This window comes from Pyxicephalus adspersus, chromosome 8 (genome assembly GCF_032062135.1).
Source record: "Pyxicephalus adspersus chromosome 8, UCB_Pads_2.0, whole genome shotgun sequence".
NCBI lineage: Eukaryota > Metazoa > Chordata > Amphibia > Anura > Pyxicephalidae > Pyxicephalus > Pyxicephalus adspersus.
In genome coordinates, this window is record NC_092865.1 from 4,427,693 (window position 1) to 4,451,837 (window position 24,145).

Sequence of the window (24,145 nt, forward strand, 5' to 3'; positions counted from 1 at the left end):
TATCCCCCTATACTCTAATAGATTGTAAGCTCTTCTACCTTCTGTATCCCAACTTAAAACTTAATAGATTGTAACCTTTTATAATTTATGTCTCCCTCTTATACACAATAAGACTGTAAAGTCTTCTTCCAGTTGTATCATCCCTTATACCCTAATAGATTGTAAGCTCTTCTACCTTCTGTATCCTCCCTTATACCCTAATAGATTGTAAGCTCTTCTACCTTCTGTACCCCCCTTATCCCCTAATAGTTTGTAAGCTCTTCTACCTTCTGTATCCCTCTTATACTCCAATAGATTGCAAGCTCTTCTACCTTCTCTATCCCCCTTATACTCTAATAGATTGTAAGCTCTTCTACCTTCTGTATCCCCCTTATACTCTAATAGATTGTAAGCTCTTCTACCTTCTCTATCCCCCTTATATTGCAATAGATTGTAAGCTCTTCTACCTTCTGTATTCCCCTTATACCCCAATAGATTGTAAGCTCTTCTACCTTCTCTACCCCCCTTATACTCTAATAGATTGTAAGCTCTTCTACCTTCTGTATCCCCTTATATCTAATAGATTGTACACTCTTCTACCTTCTCTATCCCCCTTATACTGTAATAGATTGTAAGCTCTTCTACCTTCTCTATCCCCCTTATACTTCAATAGATTGAAAGCTCTTCTACATTCTGTATTCCCCTTATCCCCTAATAGATTGTAAGCTCTTCTACCTTCTCTATCACCCTTATATTCTAATACATTGTAAACTCTTCTACTTCTGTATCCCTCTTATCTTCTAATAGATTGTAAGCTCTTCCACCTTTTGTACCATCCCCTATTACACTATTAGATTGTAAGCTCTTCTACTTTCTCCTCTCCCAATAGATTGTAAGCTCTTCCACTATTTGCATCCCTCCCACAGGTATCTGCTTTTACCTATATTTAGGAGTTGCTAGGAAATCTACACTGCAAACAAATAAATCTTACCGGTCGGTGAATAAGAAATGAAACAGTTTCACTGCTGACATTAAATCTGAGACTGGAGTTTTATCCTTCCCATCGGCTGGCTGAAGTCTTTGTCTCTCAGTAATCGTCCTGATCTCTGCGCTTCCATGTCCTCCCTTATGTGTCTATTACATTACATTTCCAATATAGTGATCCAAAGCCCAAGGAAATCTAGTTTCCCCAATGGGTCACTCATCTAAAATAAAACCAGTAAACCCCTCACTGTTGTTTTTAGTTTTAGAATAGGGAAAACTGAGAAATTGCACAGGGGCCCCACCTAACCCGGGGCCCTAACTGACCTAATAGCCAGCCCCAATCCATATCATCCATACCCATCCCTGCATCCATTGCATTTCATACAGCACCTGGCGCAGTCCCTTATCCTTGGGACTCAGAAAATTACCTTTCTTTTTGGATTCTTTCTTTGCGCTGGTTTTCACAGCCACTTGAAGTTCTGTCTCCGTTGACATCCTATTAAATCCTTAGGCCTCTTCACACAGATTCCGAGTCTCAGCGAGTCTCATCTAGAAGTCTCCTCAAAAAGAACAACTCGGCCCTTCAGATGAGATTGCCCAAGTCACATCGCTCACTCATGTCTGTCGAGAGCTGCAAGAGAAATGACAAACAGCCATATTGGAGGAGCCGAAAAGGACACTTGTCTGCGGTGACAAAGGATGGAGAATGGAGCCGATGGAGGTCAGAGCAACCTTTCCTTGGTGATCAAGTGGGAGAAGCTGAAGTTTATTCTTCTATGTGACTGTATTATACCTAAAATTGGTTTCCATGCTAAGAGAAGTATTTCTACCCTGAACGTGGCAACATGTTATTCTACATCATCAAAGGCATCATTCAACATCACCATTTTTTTAAAACTGTAATTGTATTTTAATGCAATTATTATATTAAGGTCAGTGCATCCTTTCTTGGGTGATCAAGTAAGAGAAGCTGAAGTTTATTCTTCAATGTGACTGTATTATACCTAAAATTGGTTTCCATGCTAAGAGAAGTATTTCTACTCTGAAAGTGGCAACATGTTATTCTACATCATCAAAGGTATCATTCAACATCACCATTTTTTTAAAACTGTAATTGTATTTTAATGCAATTATTATATTAAGGTCAGTGCAACCTTTCTTTGGTGATCGAGTAGGAGAAGCTTAAGTTTATTCTTTAATGTGACTGTTTTATACCTAAACCTGGTTTCCAAGCTAACAGAAGTATTTCTAAACCAGAAGGGGCAACATAGTGTTCTTTATCATCAAAGGTATCATTCAACTCACCAATTATTCTTTAAACTGTAATTGTATTAAAAAAGCAAATAATTGTATTATGATCATTTGTGCTCCATTGGGAGAAGCTGAAGTTTATTCTTCTATGTGACTGTTCTATACCTAAAATTGGTTTCCAAGCTTAGAGAAGTATTTCTACCCTGAAAGTGGCAACATGTTATTCTACATCATCAAAGGTATCATTCAACATCACCATTTTTTTAAAACTGTAATTGTATTTTAATGCAATAATTATATTTCTTTATCATCAAATGTATCATCCAGCTCACCAATTATTCTTTAAACTGTAATTGTATTTTTGTATTGTATGAGAAATACACTTGCCCTGTTTCTACACTGGAAGGGGCAACATACTATTCTGCATCATCCAAGATATCATTCAACATCAACAATTTTTTTTTTACTGTAATTGTATTTTTAATTGGTCAGTGCAACCTTTGTTTGGTGCTCCAGTGGGCGGTTGAAGTTTATTCTTCTGCTTTATACTAAGTTGCTTTTTCAGCTATGAGAAGTATTTCTATACCAGAGGGGTAACATTAAAACAGTATTTAACATCATCAGAGGTATCATTCAGCATCAACAATTTTTCTTTATACTGTAAATGTATTTTTAATAGGTAAGTGCAATCTTGTTTTGGTGCTCCAGTAGGTTTAGTCTCCTGCGTTATACTAAATTGCTTTTACAGCTATGAAAAGTATTTCTATATCGGGGGGAATAGTATTTTACACCATCAAAGGTATCATTCAACATCAGCAATTTTTCATTAAACTGTAATTGTATATGAAAGCAAATAATTGTATTGAGGTCAGTGCAACTTTTTGTATTTGGTGCTCCAGTGGGCAAAGCTAAAGTTTATTCTTCTATGGCACCAATTTATACTAAAATTGCTTTTCCAGGAATGAGTATTTCTACCCTGGAAGGGGCAACATTCTATTCTGCATCATCTAACGTATCATTCAACTTTCAACTAATTGTATTAGGGTCATTGCAACCTTTCTTTGGTGCTCCAGTGGGCGAAGCTGAAGTTTATTCTTCTTTGCAACTGTTTTATACTAAATTGCTTTTATAGTGGTAACATACTATTCTGCATCGTCAACAGGATCATTTCATATCAACTTCTTTACACTGTAATTGTATTTAAAAGCAAATAATTGTATTACGGTCATTGGTGCTCCGTTGGGAGAAGCTGAAGTTTATTCTACAATGACACCGTTTTATACTAAAATTGATTTTCACAGAAATATTTCTAAACTGGAAGGGGCAACATACTATTCTGCATCATCAAAGATATCATTCAACATCAACAATTTTTATTTATACTGTAATTGTATTAGGGTCATTGCAACCTTTTTTTGGTGCTCCAGTGGGCGAAGCTGAAGTTTATTTTTCTTTGCAACTGTTTTATACTAAATTGCTTTTATAGTGGTAACATACTATTCTGCATCATCAACAGGATCATTTCATATCAACAATTTTTCTTTACACTGTAATTGTATTTAAAAGCAAATAATTGTATTACGGTCATTGGTGCTCCATTGGGAGAAGCTGCAGTTTATTATACAATGCCACTGTTTTCTACTAAAATACATTTTACAGAAAATCTGCACTGGAAGGGGCAACATACTATTCTGAATAATCAAAGATATCATTCAACATCAACAATTTTTCTTTATACTGTAATTGTACTTTTAATAGGTCAGTGGAACCTTTTTTTGGTGCTCCAGTGGGCGAAGCTGAAGTTTATTCTTCTATGCCACTGCTTCATACTAAATTGCTTTTTCAGCTATGAGAACTATTTCTATACCGGAGAGGTAACATAGTATTTTACATCATCAAAGGTATCATTCAGCATCAATTCATCAATTTATCTTTAAACTGTAATTGTATTTTAATTCAATTAATTGTATTGAGGTCAGTGAAACCTTTCTTTGGTGTTCCAGTGAGCCAAGCTGAAGTTTATTCTTCTTTGCAACAGTTTTATACTAAATTGGCTTCCACAGGGGTAACATTCTGCATCATCAAATGTATCAACCAACATCAATAATTTTTCTTTACACTGTAATTGTATATTTAATACAATTAATTATATAAAAGTCAGTGCAACCTTATTATGATGCTCCACTGGGGAAAGCTGCAGTTTATTTTATGTTACTGGTGTTTTATACTAAAATTGCTTTTCCAAGTATGAGAATTATTTCTACCACTGGTAGGGGCAACACAGTATTCTATATCATCAAAGGTATCATCTAATATCACCATTTTTTCTTTAAACTGTTATTGTATTTTTATACAATTACAATACAATTAAAATGTTACACCAGAAGGAACATTATTCTACATGTCAAAGGTATCATTCCACATCAACCATTTTACCTCACATTGTAAATGTATTTTGAATAAAGCTAATTGTATTAGGGTCAGTGCACTAGCGGGTGAAGCTGAAGTTTATTCTTCTTTGCTGTTTTATACTAAAATTGCTTTTCCATTTATGAGAAGCATTTCTACACTGGAAGGGGCAACACGGTATTCTCTATCATCAAAGGTATCATCTAATATCACCATTTTTTCTTTAAACTGTAATTGTATTTTTTTATACAATTACAATACAATTAAAATGTTATGAATCAGTGTAAGATCCAGACACAGTTGGCTGCTGGGAATAAATGAATACCCATGGGCTTGTTTGGGTTAACCGTTTAAACCTTCTGCACCAATAGAGCACATTTGACCGTTCATTCTCATGCGGTACACTGGCAGCAAAATGTGAATATATACACAGAAAGTGAATTGTCCTAATGAGAGGGACAAATAAGTAGCGCGTATCCTTTTCCCACATACAAATGTTACAGCCCATTGCGTGTCAGCAGTCAGGAATAGAATGGCATTATCAGCACAGAATTCCTCATACTATCAGATACTCATTTAGGAAATAATAATAATAATAATAATAATGTCTGAGCCATTTTGCACAGCAGATTATTTGCAGAGCCGGGCATCAGGGAGACAATATGGTGATAGCGATAACGATAAAGCACCCTCATTCCCCCCGTCCTCAGCTTAACCAAAATGTAAGAATATCCTCTGTCACCTAGGAAGGAAAATACCAATGTGATATTCAGGAGCTGAATAGAGAAGCAGCGTCAGGAAAGAAAAGTACAGATCTGAGAGACGAGACAAATCTGGGTTTTATTATACACATATTGTATATGGACTCCGGACCACCACACCTACCTTATGTGTCCCAAAGATAGGTAGACACCTAACCACAAGCCTACCTTACTTGCCAAAAAGAGAGACACCTACCTTGGATGGACAAAAGTATGTGAACACATGACAACCATACCTATATTATATACCCAAGAAAAGGTAGACCATCATACCTACATTACTTGGAAAAGGTGTGACCATCACCTGACCACCACACCTACATGGCCAAAAATAGTATATACATCTGGTCTTCACACCTGTCTTACGTGGCCAAACTCATGGGAACATTTCACCATGATACCTATAGGAAATGCCCCAAACATTACAAAGTAAGTTATTTAAATCTTCAGAAATGTCAATGGTGGTTGGTATGTAGTAAAGATAATCATGTAGTTAAGTGCCAACCCTTATGTATTGAGTAAGGAATAGTAATAAAGAGAGAAAGCAGGGTCTGTCTAGGCACATAATAGTATATTATATTGGTAAGAACAATAAACAATAACCAATACATAAACAAAAAACATAACAGTTTCAAGAAAATCGATCACAGTCCTTTCTTGTGATCTAGATAATATTGCAGTATTATTAATATTATACAGTATTTATATAGCGCCATCATATTACGCAGCACTGTACATAGTCCATAGTCACTAACTGTCCCTCAAAGGAGCTCACAATCTAATGTCCCTATCATAGTCATATGTCATTAATGTGGTCTAAGGTCAATTGTTAGGGAGAAGCCAATTAACCTCACTGCATGTTTTTTTGGGATGTGGGAGGAAACCGGAGTACCTGGAGGAAACCCACGCAGACACGGGGAGAACCTGCAAACTCCATGCAGATAATGTCCTGGCTGGGGATCGAACCAGAGACCTAGCGCTGCAAAGGCCAGAGTGCTAACCCCTGAGCCACCGTGCTGCCCATAGTAGCCCCAAAGGGGTGTTTTGTACATACTGGAAAAACTCAACTCACAACCAAGAAAAGGTTTGTTGGTGTGAGTGTTTTTCAATTTGGCCCAAAGGGGCTCTAGACATCAAACATCTAACCAATCAAGTAAATTTCTTGCCATACAAAATATTACAATCTCCAATCATATTGTTTGTGTTGATTGCTGTACCCGACACATTTCGCCCCAATAGGCTTCCTCAGGGGTATCGATTTATCAACAGATCAAATTTACTGTACTTACCAATGAAATATACTATTTTGTGCCTAGAAAGACCCTGCTTTCTCACTTTATTCCTATTCCTTACTACAAAGTAAGGTAGACACATGACCATCACACCTACGTCACATGATCAAAAGTATGTGAAGACCTGACCACAACACCTTTATTACATACCTAAAAAAGGCAGATACATGTCAATCACACCTACCTTACATGGCCAAAGTAAGGTAGACATGTGACAATCATACGTACCTTGTAGGTGAACACTTGACCATCACACCTATACCCCCAAAAAGAATGGTAGACATCCGACCATCACACCTACCTTACATGGACAAAAGTATGACCACCTGACCACTGCACCTACATTACATGACCAAAAGGTAGACATCTGTCCATCAAACCTCTACAAAGCCAAATGTATGTGACCCCTTCCTGGCCCCAGGACCTATGGTACATGAACTTGAATCCATATGTTTGCCATGAAGGGTATTGGTAATGTTATAGGAGTTAAAGACATTTTTGGCAATTCTGCTCATCCTTGTCTTTGAAGTTCTTCCTAAAGGAGTAGTGGGTGTTATAGTCCCTCATTCAAGGAACTCGTACAGGTGTGATGGTCAATTACCTTCACAACCTTCACCTTCAATAAACAAATAATACCTACATGGGTCTGTAAACTAATAGGAACTGGACCCCGAGATGCAAGGCTTTGGTACTAACATTCCTCATTGTATTATGCCAGTCTTAGGTCCAATCTGTAAAGCTCATAGCCACCTGGGAAGTCAGGTAAGGCAAGTCCTTTGTATTCGATTACAATGAGGGGGGTGCACAGGGAGTTTTCTACTTTTTTGGCTGAAACATGTCTGACAGGTCCACTTTACAGTAAAATGCCCCCGTCTGCTCTGTAAGTTTAGTGATGTTGCCATTTATAAACAACAAAAAAATCTAATAAGAAAAGGAGAAGTCACTGAACCGCATAGCCACAATAAAGTTATAAAGTAATAAAGTTTTAAAATATAGCTAAAAAATCACTTGCAGCAATCCAAAGTGCGCTGACATCTGCAGTGAGAGACGGCACAGATCTAGATCAGAACGTGAAAGGTTGGCGTCTTTTTTATAGCAGACAAGCTGTTGTGATGCGGCATCGCTGGAATACATTTACAGCAAAATATAGACATGGTAGAAATGTCTAAATGAAACCAACCTCCCACTGAGGACCCTATTTATAAAAGTTGTAATAATTGTAACAATATTTCTACAAAAGAATACCATATTCCAGAAAAATGTATTTTGTAGACACGGTGGACCTGATTTATTAAAGTTATCTAAGACTAGAGAAGATAGACTTTCATGGGTGAACCTGGGTGAACCAGCAAACCTGGAATGGATCTGGTCCAAGATTAAAAACATTTGCCAATTTATAGCAAATAGATTTTAGGAAACTCATTAATTTGCTGGATAACTCATTACACCACCCTAACCATGAATATTAAGATGTGGCTTCACCCTTAAGGATGGTAATAAAACATGGCTCCACCCTGAGCATGGTTAAAGAGACATGACACCACCCTGAGTATGATTTTTAGGACATGACACCACCCCTGATGAGGGTTAATAAAACATGGTCCCACCCCTGAGCATGGTTATCAAAGCATAGCACCACACTGAGCATGATTATTAGGATATGACTCCACTCCTGAGGTTGATTATTAAAACATGGACCCACCCCTGAGAATGATTAAAAAGACAATGCACCACCCTACACATGAATATTAAGACATGGCACCACCCCTGAGTATGATTATTAAAACCATCCTTGAGCATGGATATTAAGACATGGTTGCCATAAAAGTCATGCAGATGGTGCTAAGTTTGCAGGGTGCAATAGTCACATTCCATTTAAAGCTATTTCCATGCAATACTTCTTTTTGGCCACTAGTATCACTCAACTCAAAGAAGAGAATGTGAGTGCAGAGGATTATGGCCCACCCCTGAGAATGGGTATTAAGACACAACCCATCCTTGAGCATGGTTAGCGAAACATGGCACCACCCCTGAGCATGGTTAAAAAGATATGGCACCACCCCAATCAAGGTTAATAAAAAATGGCACTTCCCTGGGCATAGTTATTCAGACATGGTTGACTTAAAAGCCATTTTTATGATTTGTTTTTGTATTGCAGGATACAATATTCACATTCTTTTTAAAGCTTTTCCCATGCAATACTTCTTTTTGGCCACCAGTCTCAACTCAAAGAAAAGTATGTGAATGCAAAACATTGTGGGCTACCCCTGAGCATAGTTATTAAGAGGCGACCCCACCCTTGAGTTAATAAGACATGGCACCTCCCTGAGCATAATATTAAGCCATGGGTGACATAAAAGTCATGCAGATTGTGCTAAGATTGCAGGATACAATAATCACATTTTTTTCAAAGTTTTGCCCACGGATGTCACTCAACTCAACAAAAAGAATGTGAGTGCAGAGCATCATGGTGCCACCCCTGAAAATGATTTTAAAAGACATAGCCCCATCCCTGAGGATAATTGATGACACATGGCACCACCCCTGAACATGATTATTAGGGAATTGCCCCACCCCTGAGCTTGGTTGGAAAAAAAAACAACACCTACGTGTAGGTGAGTAAATTGTAGATTAAACCCATATTTCATATTAGAAACTTTAATTTCACTACTAGAGAAAATGATTCACCCAACAATGTGAAGGAGATATTTTCAGAATGTCAGATACAGCTCTAAAAACATTTCCATATTTAATTGGTTATTTTTTAATACTTTACATTAAATTTCTCATTTGTCTATTGACACTTTCAATGAGAATAAATGACAAAGAAGAGTTCCAGCTTGTGACTGGGTAGGAAATATATAAAAAAAACTAATTATACATATTTAAATTCATATTTAAAGTCTCTTATTAGATGGCAGATAAATATTTACCCGGATGAATGCCCCCATTTCATTAAAGAGAGTGTAACTAAGCGTGTTCATTATTTAAATAGCAGGAAAATGTTGCAAAAAAGTGGAGAGGAAAGAACAGGCTGAGCACAAACCAAGACAAATCACCTTTCAGCGCATTGGCATTTATTCCTCAATGACCAAAACGATTGGTTCTAACCTTTTATCATCTGCACACCTGCAGGAGTGCTGCTCCAAAATCCTAAATATGCTGTTATAGGTGATAAAGCCCAACCAAAGCCAAAGGAAAATCCTTAAAAGTAATCAAATTCATTATTTATTCCAAAAAAGAAAACTAATGCTGTCGCCACATCTAGGACTTGACATGCTGTGAAATATTGCAAATGTGTACATTTTCCCCCTACAAAATGGGTTATTATTATTATTATTATTAATAATAGTAATATTAAACAGGATTTATAAAGCGACAAAACCATCAGCCTCAAAGATTTGAGTTTGTAGTGGCTGGCAAGGGGGCACATAAATGAAATCCATGCTCAGTAGATACCCCTAATGTGCCATCCTGTAGAAGAATTCAGATTCTCAGTACAAGTACGGCTGGACAAACCTGGCCAAGAAAGCCAGACGGTCACAGTGAAAAAAGCCAAGAAAATTAGCAATGAACTGCTGTATCATTCAGCAGAGACATTAGCCGCCTGGCACTTCACTGGCGTGATTAGAGAGTGCCAACCAATTGGTGCCATGGAGTACATAAAGATGGACGGAGAAACAGCGAGGGTGAGCCAAGGCTCTGATCCTATAGGATGTGTATGATAAATCAGCTCTGTAAATGGCCTTCCATCAATTATCAGAAATACAGAACAAACACCAATTTAATGGTGGATGAGTTCAGTGTCTGAATGTGGAGTACAGAAGGGAAATAAAACGGCCACAAAACTTTGGGCAGCTACCAAAAGATAATGATGACAACAACCTGCTTGTAATCCCCAATCCGACAAGACTGGAGGTATAGCAGAATCTTAAATCAGAATCTGAATGAGAGCGAGAGAGCGAGAGAGAGAAAAAGAAAGAAAGAAAGAAAGAAAGAAAGAAAGAAAGAAAGAAAGAAAGAAAGAAAGAAAGAAAAAACACCAATTTAATGGTGGATGGGTTCAGTGTCTGAATGTGAAGTACAGAAGGGAAAGAAGGAGAGAGAGAGAGAGAGAGAGAAAGGAAGGAAGGAAGGAAGGAAGGAAGGAAGGAAGGAAGGATAATAAGAATAAATTGTTTAGTATATAGTACTTAAATATAATTTAACCAACATTTCCATTTGGTAGGAAAATCAGTTTTAGCAAAACCAATCAATCTATTACTATTGATTAAAGTCTTTGCATTACTTATACATCTCAGTATTCATCATTTCTTTTTCTGTTTCTTGACTATTGGCTTCCAGTAGACAAATGCAGCGTTAATCTTAAACAGAATTTTAAAAACAGAAGAACCCGCCCACATGGAGCCATTGCGACCGAAGCCATTAGTGCGAGGCGACATCGTCCCCGCTATTGTAGAAGCTGCTCCATAATGAATTGGCGATTTAATTTGTGATGTAATGAGGGGAACAGAAGGGACTCAATGATTGTTTTCAATTATGGTTTGAGCCGCGAGTTAATTATTATTTAATGACTCACAATTCTGTGCCATTAACAAACAGGCCAGCTCCCCGAGTTTATCACAAATTATTATAAAAACTGACTTATAATGAACAGGGGACACAGGTCGTGGAAATAATGAGGAGGGTGACAAATAATTAAACTGTTGCGGATCTGCTCACTGGAAAAACATAGCAACAAAGTAATGGCAGGCGGTGCTGGGTGCTCATAGGGTAGTTCTTTGGAGTTGCATGGTGCATGCCTGGGGATAGGGGACATATTCAGTATATCTCTGCTATGCGTGCACATTTCTCTATGTTTATCTTTTTCCAAATGCTGCTTTTGTTTGGCAAAAAAGTCAGAGCTGACAACGCCACTTTATATTTCAGTGCAGCAGAAGCAGCGTTGTCAGCTATGACTTTTTGGCCGATCAACAGCAGTATTTGGAAAAAGATAAAAAAGCTCTCCGCTGCTTACTTCCTCTCCTTAGGTTATGGAGATTTGGACAGCTGGAGCTATTCAATAGTCCAACTCAGGCAGGGCTGACAACACTACGTGAGATCTGGGTGCACCAAAGGCAGCGTTGTCAGCTCATTTATTCACCGATCAGCTTCCCCCTGACATCCGGCAGCCATAATAAAAATGCTCACTTGGATCATGTCATTCCAAACACTTAGACTACCAGCCACGGAAGCAGCAGTGGAAACTAATCAGGTCATTCCTATGGTCACATCATTCTCCAATCTGCCATTAACAAGTACAGTGTGAAAAAAAAATTGTATGCAGCAAACCTGATTGGTTCCTATTGCACCTCTCTATCTCCCAATATGGGGGCTGCTGTACCGGGGACTGCAAAAAGCAATGCAGGTACTTTCAGTTACTCTAAAAAAACTAATCCAAATAATTATATATATATTGATGTATAAATGAATTCAGAGCTGTGATATTTGTCTATTCTATATCTGCCTGGATTTCAGCTTTATCATACAGATTGCAGGTCTCTGTATTCCGGCTCTCATTCAGCGTGAAGTTTTCCTTAGCCCAGATTCTAATTTGTTAAATGGTTTGGTTTATTTCTTTTATATTACTTTTTATGTGCCGTCCATTTCTGAGTCACTTTTATGGTTTTTCCTCTGATCTCCTATTATTGATCTTGCTGAGGAAAATATTAAATGTTGAAAAAGCCACAGAGATTTCCAGCGATTGGTTTGCAGTCACGACTTCTGAAGCATGTCTCCAGTCTCCAACAATGCTTACAGTATGCCTGCAGTCTCTGATCATCTCCTGTACAATGTCTGCAGTCTCTGATCCTCTCCTGTACAATGTCTGCAGTCTTTGTCTGTCTCCTGTACTACGTCTGCAGTCTCTGACTGTCTCCTTCTGTAACATTTCATACACTGGCCCTCCAGCGTGGCCCTTTGCTGATGTCAGTAGCAGGCCTTTAGGCCCCTTTGTATCCAATCAGTTGACCGCCATTGCTCTGCAGTCACAGCAGTCTCTCTGTCACCGTGTGTACATCTCGCCATGCTGTCCCCAGCCCAGGCTCCTGCAATGCAATTCAGAATGACAGCCAATCTGTTGCTGGGCTCTCTGTCTCCCCTCCTGAACTAGGTCACTCCACATAATGGTTCCATGTTTACCAAGTGATGCATTAACCGTCAGCATGGTCCCCGGGCTGAAATCAGCCTTCGCTTTATGCACAGCTCTGACCGGTAATACATCAGATGGCGAGAGAACAACCGATAGAAATACGGTGGCAAAAAATATCATGCGGCAGCTCGCTTATCGAGTCAATGTACTGTATAATCTAATATTGCATTGTGCGGTCAGGGAAAGCTGTTTATCAGCTGCAGATGTGAACTAATGGAGCGGCTCTGCTATAATACACAGATCATGTTCCTGCTTTCTATACATCCAGCTGAAGACTATTAAAAAAGAAATTATTATAATCGGGATCTGTATTCTCCTAATTAATATGCGCCTCCAATATTGCTAATTTATCCATCATCATCTCACATGGAATGTATGATGTGCAATTCAGCAAGAGACAATCTGCATTGGATGGTAATTTCACCCTAGGACCTATATACCCCTCATATGAACCCTAAAAAACAGATAAAAGCCCTAAAATGGAATAATAAAAATATTAACTTATTATTACCAATGACAAGCCCTCGAACTGTACATTAACCAAGTCCTGGAAGTCCCGCTGGCTCAACTTCCCTCTTCTTTCCAGTGTTCGTCGCTCCATCCAGCGATGCCATGATGCAAAACTTAGCAAGAGGCTCCCTGCATCAGATGGCACGTTGAGTGACCCTAAACTGCCCTCCATCCAGCGATGCCATGATGCAAAATTTAGCAAGAGGCTCCCTGCATCAGATGGCACGTTGACCCTAAACTATCCCTGGGACTTAAATACCCCTCTTCAGAACCCTTAAAAAAGTAGATAAAAGCTCTAAAGTAGTGAAGAAGAGAATTCAGCAAGACTCATTGCATCAGATGGTACGCTGTGGACCCTAAACTAACCCTAGGACTAAAAATGCCCCTCACACGAAGCCTAAAAAAATAGAAAATAGCCCCTAAAGTAATAAAAAAGAAGCCCACTTGTTGTTACCAATGACAGGCCCACTTTCTGTCCACCAACCAGCGGGTCCCATGCTTGTTTCCAGCGCTTGCCAATCCATGCAGCACCGCCATGGTGCAGAATCCAGCAAAAGACATCTGACTCCATCAGATGGTATGCTGGGTGACCCTAAACTGACCCTAAAACTTAAATACCCCTCATCAGATCCCTATAAATGTAGGTAAAAGCTCTTAAAACTATGACTAGGCCTTGATCCATCCATAAACCAAATCCAGCAAGTCCTTGGCTGGCTCAGCTTCCCTCTTCTTTGCAGCACCGCCATGATTCAGAATTCAGCAAGAAACTCAATGCAGCTTATGGGACGTTGGGTGACCCTTGAACTTAAATATTCCAAATCCAAACCCTAAAAAAAGATAAAAGCCCTAAAGGGTAACAGAAAAACATTTTGTGTATTGTTACCAATGACAAGTCCTCGATCCCCTTTCTTTTCGGTTGATCCCCCAAACTTGGATTACGCAGGCGTGAGATCGGGAACGTGATAAAAGTGCTCATGTCACTCCGCATGTGTTAGATTGGAATTTTTTAATTTACATTATAGGAAAGCCCGCTAATGATGCATGCCTGCCGCGCACTGCCTCGTAAGATATGTGACGCAAGTATCCCAGGAGGCTGTGGGTTTCCCTTTCACTGTCACAGCACTAAAGACGGAAGGGGAGGGATCCACCCTCAAAAATGTAAAAACATATAAAAAAAATAATATATAATACCTAAATCTAATATAAAAAACCTATTATACAAAAAGAGATGGCCACCCTTTCATATAATTGTTAAAAATTAGGTGATCGCTGCTGCTTTAAGAGTTAAAGTCAAATGTCAGGGACGTCCCCTGCGAAGTCAAAGCTGCCTGCTCATTGGATGGATCTCAACAGAGATTGCTGCTTCCAAAAAGAGAGGAATAGCCCTTCTTTGTATCATGATAGCAGGGGACAGGGTCTTCTTCTCAGGCTATGACCTATTATTAAGGAAAGGGCTATAACGGCAAGCCTACAACTCCTGAGATTTCTTCGGACTTTTAGTCTTGCCCAACCCTTAATGCTATCCCAACCCAACGTGTGGGACGTCCCCTGCGGAGTCAAAGCTGCCTGCTCATTGGTGGGAAACAGACTTTTCTTCTCAGACTGTGGCTGCTTTTTAAAGAAAGGGTTATAAATGCTTCTGTCCCTAACCCCTGACTCCTCCGCTGACCCTTAGTCTTACCCAACCCCTAATATTACCCTAACCCCAGAATGATATATAAATCGTATCAGATAGAGAAGCTATCAGCTCATTAACTATTAACTTCTGTGAATAGTTCTGTGAATTCTTCTCTGCTCTGCATCAGACTTCATAGATCTAAACCGGCCCCCATAACTTATTGGCCAGGGGATAGCCAAGCCTTACAAGCACTGATCACATGTAAACATTGAACGTTGGGCCCCTTGGAGCCCATTGCTGTGATTGGCTATCGCCCAGCAGGGTATCATTACAGCGATTGCTCATATTCCTGCCACCTGAAACAATTGTCACCGTCAATCATTTAAAGTGTGAGTACAGTTGTGTTGGGATACAGAATATAATTACCGATAAGTGTCCTAAGTAACCCCACATTAAATAATCAGCGGGCGTGCGGATGACGCCTTTTTACCAAACTGAATGGCGCTCTCTGCGTTTCTCTAAAATCTCGTTCGTGCAATGTTTAATTAAAGCAATGTGGAAATGATGTGATGTGGCAGAACAGCGAGTCAACATATATAGAAGGTAATTGGTGCTTAACGAAATGATAACTCTTCAAAAATTCAATAAAATCATTTGCAGTTAAAAAACGGTAAGCGGTGTAATTTAAAGAACCGCAAGAACAAATTATGTCATTTCCAAAAATCAACAAAGGAAACTTGCAGAGGCTCTCCGGCTGAAGGGAAAGAATTCACAGCAGTGGGGATGACCATAAGTTAGAACTGAACTCATTGCATGTAGAGATGAAATACATCCTGGCAATGAGTTTTACTTTGTACTATATTCGAGTTTCTGTTCAATATAGGGGAACCCTTGAATTAACTTTCAGGTCTTCTTTTATTATTATATCCACAGATCACAGTATATTAGTTTGGTGGTCAGTGGGAATAATTCCTCGTACATTGCTGGCCTTTGGGAAGAATGTCCCCCTTACAGATAGCCAAAAACATCATTGGGGTCACTTATACCTGAGAGGTGCAAACTGCACAAGGAACCCCCAGCAACCTCTGGAGGAACCCCGGTTTGTAAACACTGATCTACCCCAATAATAATATCCATAGAAATAAGGCGATCAGATGAAGTGCAATCATGCGAGCCAATCAAATGGCTTACATATCCGTTTCATCTGATCACTCTGACAGTCAGCAAGGTATGGAAGGAAGAGTAAAGCACAATCACCCAAAAGTTCTCTAGAGCTGCCCCAACTCTCTGGAATGGTCCTCATCCTCCTATTCGGCTTGCTCCTACTTTCTGCTCACTTAAAACCCAACGCTTCACCCTCACCTACCCGTCTTCTTCTGTCTCCTAAACCCTCACTACTTCCCACCATTCCATATCACCCTCCTATTGTGTGATACTTCCCCCACCTCTTAGATTGTAAGCTCTTCAGGGCAGGGTCCTCTCCTCCTGTGTCACTGTCTGTATCTGTCTGTCATTTGTAACCCCTATTTAATGTACAGCGCTGAGTAATATGTTGGCGCTATATAAATCCTGTTTAATAATAATAAATTATTGCAGATCTCCTGGGCCAGTATGGCTGCTGACACACACGGCATGCAGAGACGGTTTTCCAAAATATTCCCAGCGTTCACTGAAACGGATTTAAAATAAACTGGATAGCAAAAAACTCTCCCGAAGCGATTATAGAGATGCATTGCTGCCCTGAGAGTAAAATGCAGAATTTGCAGGGCTGCATGGGATCCAATGACTTACATTTTGATGTTGATGATCTGCAGCGTTGCTCAGGTGCCATTCATGCTACAGACACTTTTTATGATCATAGGGGCAAAGTGCAGACATTCACAATGAGCAGTAATTGCAGAGTCACCTGACCGGGGTCACAATCCTGGACTGCGGAGGAAATATCACGCATGGCAAAACCTCAGCATTATTATAAATTAAATAAAACTTCCCAAATGTCAATCTAAATCTGACATGGAGGACATTTAATTTGCTAAAGTATCATGATATTCCATTTCCTGTTTTTCTCCTTTATCTTCTTTCAGCCACTTCCTGTCTACAGTATTTATATAGTGCCATCATATTACGCGGCGCCGTACAAAGTCCATATCAGTAGCTGTCCCTCATCCATTCATTTTGACACATTATACTAACAATTGTGACCTATTCCAGTACCATGTGTGTGGATATGACTACTAGTCTCCACCAGGGGCTGGGTGACAACGCAGTAACATAACTTGAATGCTGTTGTCACCCTAATACAGGAAGTGCCTGCACAGGCACCTTCAAGGCAGGATCAACAGGGACTATTTTAAAAAGAATGAATATGACTTCTAGAAAGATAATAACATGTTATAGATTATATAAAAGGTGATTGTGTTAGATTTACTTTTTAGCTGACAGACTCCTGGCTGCTGTAAAGCCGCCCAATCATTTTTTTCATTTTTCCCCAACTCCTTGTCTTCCAACCCCCCTTGGAATTCCATAGTGGGTGCGAGGAAGAAGAACAATGGAAGAATATTGGTTCATTGGTTGTTTTTTTTTGGGGGGGGGGGCATTGACTTGCTGATCATCTCTATGAAGCATGAACCCAGAAGAAGAACTCTGATCATTTCTGGGTTAAGCAATGTCAAACCCCAGCCAAAGAAAAAGCTGGCCCTGTATGTGCAGTTCAGGGGGGTGCAGAAGAGTCATTGGGCGCCAAGGCTCAAATTAGACCAAAAAACAATTTTGGAGCATGCGCAAATTTTTGGGTTTAAATCAAACTTCAGCACACTATATTATAATTTACTATGGGCCTGATTTATTAAAGCTCTCCAAGACTGGAGAAGATAAACTGTCATGGGAGAACCTGAGTGATCCAACAAACCTGGAATAGATCTGGTCCAGGATTGATAACATTTTCCAACCAAGTGATGTTTTTTAGAAATCCATTCCAGGTTCGCTGGATCTCCCAGGTTCTCCCATGATAGTTTATTATCTGCAGTCTTGGAGAGCTGTAATAAATCAGGCCGGGTATATAGCATGGGGTATCTATATTGCATGTGCTTGCCTAGTGACAGGCCCATGGTAAATGTAAGGAAAGGGAGGTTAATTAATGGAGTCACCTTACTGTGTCATTATCTATTTCTCCCCCGCTGAGGGATCGCCCGGCGTTGTATTGCCGGACCGCTTATCGAGCATTGTACAAGCAAATAAATAAATAAAATGCCAGCTCGGCAAATTATCGCTAGTTGGATGAGAGATGGTGCTGAGCTGGCAATCCTCCTCCTGGCTCCTCTCCGCGGTTCGTGAACCTTGGTGTTAATCCGATGAATTTTGTTAAGAAAATCTCTGAAACGCGATGGTTCCTATAACCTGCACCATAGCCAATTTAGCAGACAGGGCGCACAACGCGGGAGCCTTCGCCGGCAATAAAACCAGCCAAGGTTATCGTCATTAGGGAGAGCCGCGCTTTTAATTCTACAAACTACGCCAGGTCGCGGATGACAACAAAATTAAGATTTTAGATGTTGATTGTTGTAGCTCCCTGCAATGGGGGTAAAGGTCGGCAGTTATACACATCGTATCTCTAATGGGTTGTAAATAATTTTGTGGGGCTGAGGCTCATTCATTCGATGGGGCTGATTCACTAAAGGAATTGAGCTGTTCACTTACTAAGGTGAATATTAACTTTGTTCTTATTATTAAACTTTATTTATATAGTACCAATATATAACGCAGCGCTGTACAATAAATAGGGCTTGCAAATGACAAACAAATACAGTGACGCAGGCGGAGGAGAGGACCCTGGACAGCAGAGCTTACAATCAAAGAGAAGAGATTACATTTTGTGTAAGGGATGTGGTTCAGAGAAAAGCCAATCACATGCAAGGAAAGTAAGAAAACTCGTTCTTCTCTTTGCAGTTTGTTCACATCCACGCATTGAACTTTGGGATAAAACCTATAGTCCACATTCACATATCACTGCATGCTGCAGCAAAGTATATTTTGTGTGATTGAGCGCTGCAGTGCTATAAATTCCAAACGGTACCCCAATGCACCAATGTTATGCAGCACAACCCATTGTAATGTTGTTCTACACTGCAAAACGATGCATTCGGTTTATTCAGTGGATTTAAAAACATTAAGTAGCACAATGAAATGAATATTGTGCATGTGTTATTACAACACAAGGGTGAAAGGGATCTAAGGGGTCGATTTATAAAGCAGGGAATCAGACATTCCCTCAGATATTCCCTGGTGGAGACTTATTAATATTAAACTGTTTTTATATAACACCAACATATTATGCAGCGCTGTACAATAAATAGGGGTTGCAAATGAATGACAGATACATACAGTGACACAGGAGGAGGAGAGGACCCTGCCCCGAAGAGCTTACAATCTAAGAGGTGGGGGAAGTATCACACAATAGGAGGGGGATATGGAAGGGTGAGTGAGTAGTGAGGGTTGAGGAGACAGAAGTAAAGCTGCCTACACACTTGCAAAAATTATCTTTCGAAACGAACCACTAACGACCGATCGTCCGATAATCGTTAACATAAAAAGTGCACAATGATGCCGACGAACAAGGAAACGAACGACCTTCCTGGTGGATCTGATTGGGCGACGATCGTTCGCTATCTATTGTGTTCAGTGATCGTGGATTGTTCTGCGGCACACTTTCTCCTTTACATGTCACATCCTGCATCGTTCAATCGATCGTATCTAGCGTGTGTACATTATTGGTGGATTATATTTGAACGTTCGTATCGTTACAGCATGTACAGATTGTGCACAATACGATCGTTCAAAGTAATCGTGCATTTTCGTTAGTCGTTCCTTTTCCAACGATAATTATTGCAAGCGTGTACCTAGCTAAAGAATCTTCCAGCTCCATGTGTTTCAATGGCAATAAATGATTCTACAACAGGGAATGTTTCAGTGAATGTCAGATCCCCTGCTTTATAAATAGAGCTGTGTTGCACCAAAAAAAGGCAATAAATAAAAATATATAAAAGTTATATACAGCAGAAACATAATTTTTGTGTCCACAATAGGACATTAGCTAGTTTAGAAAAAGTGCATTTGTTTTTGCTCTGTTATTATTATTATTATTATGATTAATAAACAGGATTTATATAGCGCCAACATATTACCCAGCGCTGTACATTAAATAGGGATTTCAAATGACAGACAGTGATACAGGAGGAGAGGACCCTGCCTGTTATACCATTGTAATTGTATTGTTACATTTTCATTTTTACAATTACCAAAAGAAAGTCTTGATTATCCCACCATACATTTTGCAACACCATGACACTCAAAAATGTAAAAATACCCTATAAAGGTTATATGAGGTTGAACTTGTTCAGAAGTTGTTGCATTAAATGCCCTGCACCCACTGAATTATTTTTATTAATAATAATAATAAAAAAGAGGATTTATATAGCGCCAACATGTTACCTAGCGCTGTACACTGAACGTTGATAAATCTTGCATGTGATTGTACAGTTTATAGGACGTAACTTCTTCTTTTCTTCCCGGAGGTCACTATAAGTCTAAACGCACCCTTGACTGTCGGAAAGTCAGGCCGCCCTTGTCGTTACAGCCAAATAATCTATTTTTATCATCGCACCAAAAGAGCTTTAAAAAGGGTGATTTGTGCTGGGAATCTAGAAACGTCTCCCAGTGAGAGCGACTGCATTTTAGGGGAGGTTAATGCGTGTTCGGGCTCCTCGATCAATAAACAGGGAGCCACGCACAGCACTTAAAGTTGTACTTGCTGAAGTCTGGAGCCATCACCCCCATGAAGGAGATTTACGGCCTGGAGGGTGAGCTTAAATTCTGCCGCTTTCTTCTAAACTGCTTTTTAAAATATCGCATTCAGATGGAAATCTTTACAGCTCAGCAAACCCGGCAATGTCTGGGGTTTTATTGAGCCACTACATAGGGTGAATGATGAACGCACTTAAAGAGGAGGAAAACAACATGACGGCGTAAAGATCACCTGTCCAATGGACTATTAATGGCAATTTGGGGTTTAGAACTTGTCTATGGGTGTAAAGGGAACTTTGATGATGTAAATCGTCTGCCCGCCATGCTTTCTTAGTGACGTGGGATAAGTGGAGTGATTCTGGGGACTCGTTTTTCCTGCAACCTAAAAAAGCTTCTTTGGCATTCAACAATTCTTGGTGCAACAGACGTCTGTGTCACCTATCAAGCACCGGTCCCTTCCTCCGATACCCTATGCCAATGTTTCTCAACCAGGCTACCATGGAGCTCAAGGGTTTCTCCGGAGGCTGCTGGGGGTTCCTTAACCTCCCTAGCGGTTCATTTCTTTCCAGTTTTATATGTATAAAAGTGGTACATTGTTTTTCATGAAAATTTATTTTACAGTATAATATAATAGTATGAGTATAATGAAGTTTGAAACACAAAATCATTTAAAAACAATAAATTGAATAAATTAAAAAATCTATATATTTAAAAAAAAAATACACATTATACTCATACTATTATATATACTGTAAAATAAATGTTCTTGAAAACAATGTACTGCTTTTACACATAAAAATCCAATGTATTGCATACCATACAGTTATTTTGTATTGAATGCAATACAAATGGATTTTCAATTTCCCGCCTTTCCCGGCCGGGACGTACACACGCACCGACGTCACCGGGAACTCCCCTGGTGACTCATCGGATGCAGAAGCAGGAAGAAGAAAGAAAACGGAGATCACGGCGCTGGACCCTGGCGGATCAGGTAAGCGCTTTATTTACTAACCTTCCATAGGTTTAACAACCCCGAGTGTGACTCGGGGTTACCACTTTTAGCAACTTTTCTCTACCCCGAGTCACACTCGGGGTTACCGCTAGGGAGGTTAAGCAATAGGCAGTACATGATTCTCAGCTCAGTTTACGTGACACCAATGATCATTTTGGCTAAAAGGGAGTCAATCTTCCCAATGACCAGCAATGTTAGAGGCATTCTTTCTACTGACATGCTACACCATGCTATAACACTGTAATCCATGGATATAGTCATTTTATCAAGACCTGAAATTTATTTCAAGGGTTCCCCATTTTTAAAAATTGGAGAAACACCGCCTTGTGCACTATTGTGTTGTAGGAGATCAGCAGAAAAAATCGGTGCCTTGGACCTCATTTTTTGCTCTCGTTCTCTACCCTGTCACTGCCCCCTTTGTTTTACATCCCCATCTCTGAGCTTGCCCCACCTAGGGCAGTAGATTACTATTGACTTTTAAAGGATTTTCAGGATGGTTGCATTTAGCATGCACTCTCTTCTTCTCTTCTTGGAGAAGAATAATACTTTTTAATCTTTTAGAGACATGCCAGAGTCTCCTTAAAACACAAATTATTTAGGTGGGAATATTAGTCAACTTAACCAACTAGTCAAGATGCTGCATTTGGCCCTGGCACCTATGCATCAATTGCCTCTAGTCATGGTTAAAGGACCCATTCGCAAACCATTGGGTTAAAACACATAAGAATGTATTGTGCCATGTGGTGCATTAAGGGTGCTTTTGCCTGTCAACACAGGGCCCAAAAAATGGGCCAGCACACCACCACGCTGCATTAGGGTGCCTGAAAACAAATGGCACCGCAATGAGCTAACACACCAAATTACCCAAAATGATAAAAGAAACAATATTCTTTGTAATTATTGTAAACTTGCCAACAATGGTTTGAACTATCTAATGACCCTCCGACACAGTTAAGCAACTAAACTCCAACATCTTCCATGACAAACATTTTGCGCCGTATATGTGCCGGCATCGGGTGGCTCACTTATGTTTGTCTAAAAACGTCGACTTGCAGAATTAAACAAAGAAGACAAAAAGTCGGCACAAATCCCCAGCTACGGTGCCACACAAAACAACGGCTTATTAAAGGGCCTTCGTCTCCCCCCACTGTTTGCCGATTATAAACAGACCGATTAGGTCAGTAGATATATTTCTACGACCATCTGGATTAATCTGACATCGTTAACAAAGCTCATGCATCTATTCAGTGGATTCCTCCCCAGGTGCCTTAATTACCTACTGAGAAATCAATTTTAACGTTAGATGATAAACAGCCGCTTCCGGGGGGGAAAGCTTACTAAGCAAGCAAACATTTGGGCTACAGAAGTGATTTTTTTTTTTTAAGCCCCCTATCTTCGCCCGCTAACAAACCACAGAAAACGTTTCATCTACAGCCAGCAATGCAACCCATTTTTAATTGCAATGCCGTCCTTTTATTTGTAAAAGCTGCTGAGTAAAAGAGGAAGTCTAGCCTAAGGAATAGCTCCAGGCGGATGACGGGGAGTAACCGCTCACGGCACCAGTAGGTCACGGGCAAAATAGAAACTTTAGTTCAGCAGATTCAGGTTTTTGGATTCTCTTTTTATTTACCCAACCTTTGATCACCTTACTATCTGCTATTGAAGGCTAATGTGCAGGTATGTTAATTATACAACTCCCGAAGTAGCCAGGAATAAATATTGCAGTTTAGTAATATATTGTTACGTTTATTTTTACATGCACGCAGTTTAGGTATCTAAATTTATTTTGCCTGATCATCCACACCAGAGTTTATATTTGGGGCAACACAAGGAACTGGTCAGTTGCATTCCTTTGTTTAAAAGAAGAATGCCAATAGGAAAAAAGGAAGAGTTCATAAATTGTTTCCTTTTACTATCCAATCACAGGCTTAGGGAAGGCAAAGGGCTGCAAATGTTACTTACCAACAGCAGAGAAGTATCAGGTCTTCTTTGGCAAGTAAAACAGATTTCTTATATGTATTCAGTCTGTGTATTTTGCTTGGGATTTAGCAAGCACAATAAAATGCACTGATCGTTTTCTGCTCTCCATCCCTTCCCTTTATATTTCCATCTCCAAGCTTACCCCACCTAGGCAGTAGACTACCATTGACTCCCAAGGTCTTCATATTCAGGCGATGGTTCTATAGAAGTCTATAGGTATTTATTATACAGACTTGGCCGATGTATCCATAGTGAATTGCTCTTCTTAATGCACCTGTGTGCAATGTACTGCATCATACAGTGATGCACTGCCGGCCAATTTATTATACTGTTTCCCCAAACCTACTGCATGGCTAATTT

At 39.7% G+C, this 24,145-nt stretch overlaps 1 protein-coding gene across 7 annotated transcripts in view; it reads right to left on the reverse strand.

The window, feature by feature from the left end:
* Window positions 1-24,145, reverse strand: part of DAB1 (DAB adaptor protein 1) — a 472,196-nt gene that overhangs the window by 138,901 nt on the left and 309,150 nt on the right. For all 7 annotated transcript variants that reach the window (XM_072419348.1, XM_072419347.1, XM_072419351.1 and 4 more), the window contains exon 4: window positions 1,392-1,594. In XM_072419348.1, the coding sequence (XP_072275449.1) occupies window positions 1,392-1,458 (67 nt within the window). In that variant the 5' untranslated portion in view covers window positions 1,459-1,594. The remainder of the gene's footprint in view (window positions 1-1,391; window positions 1,595-24,145) is intronic.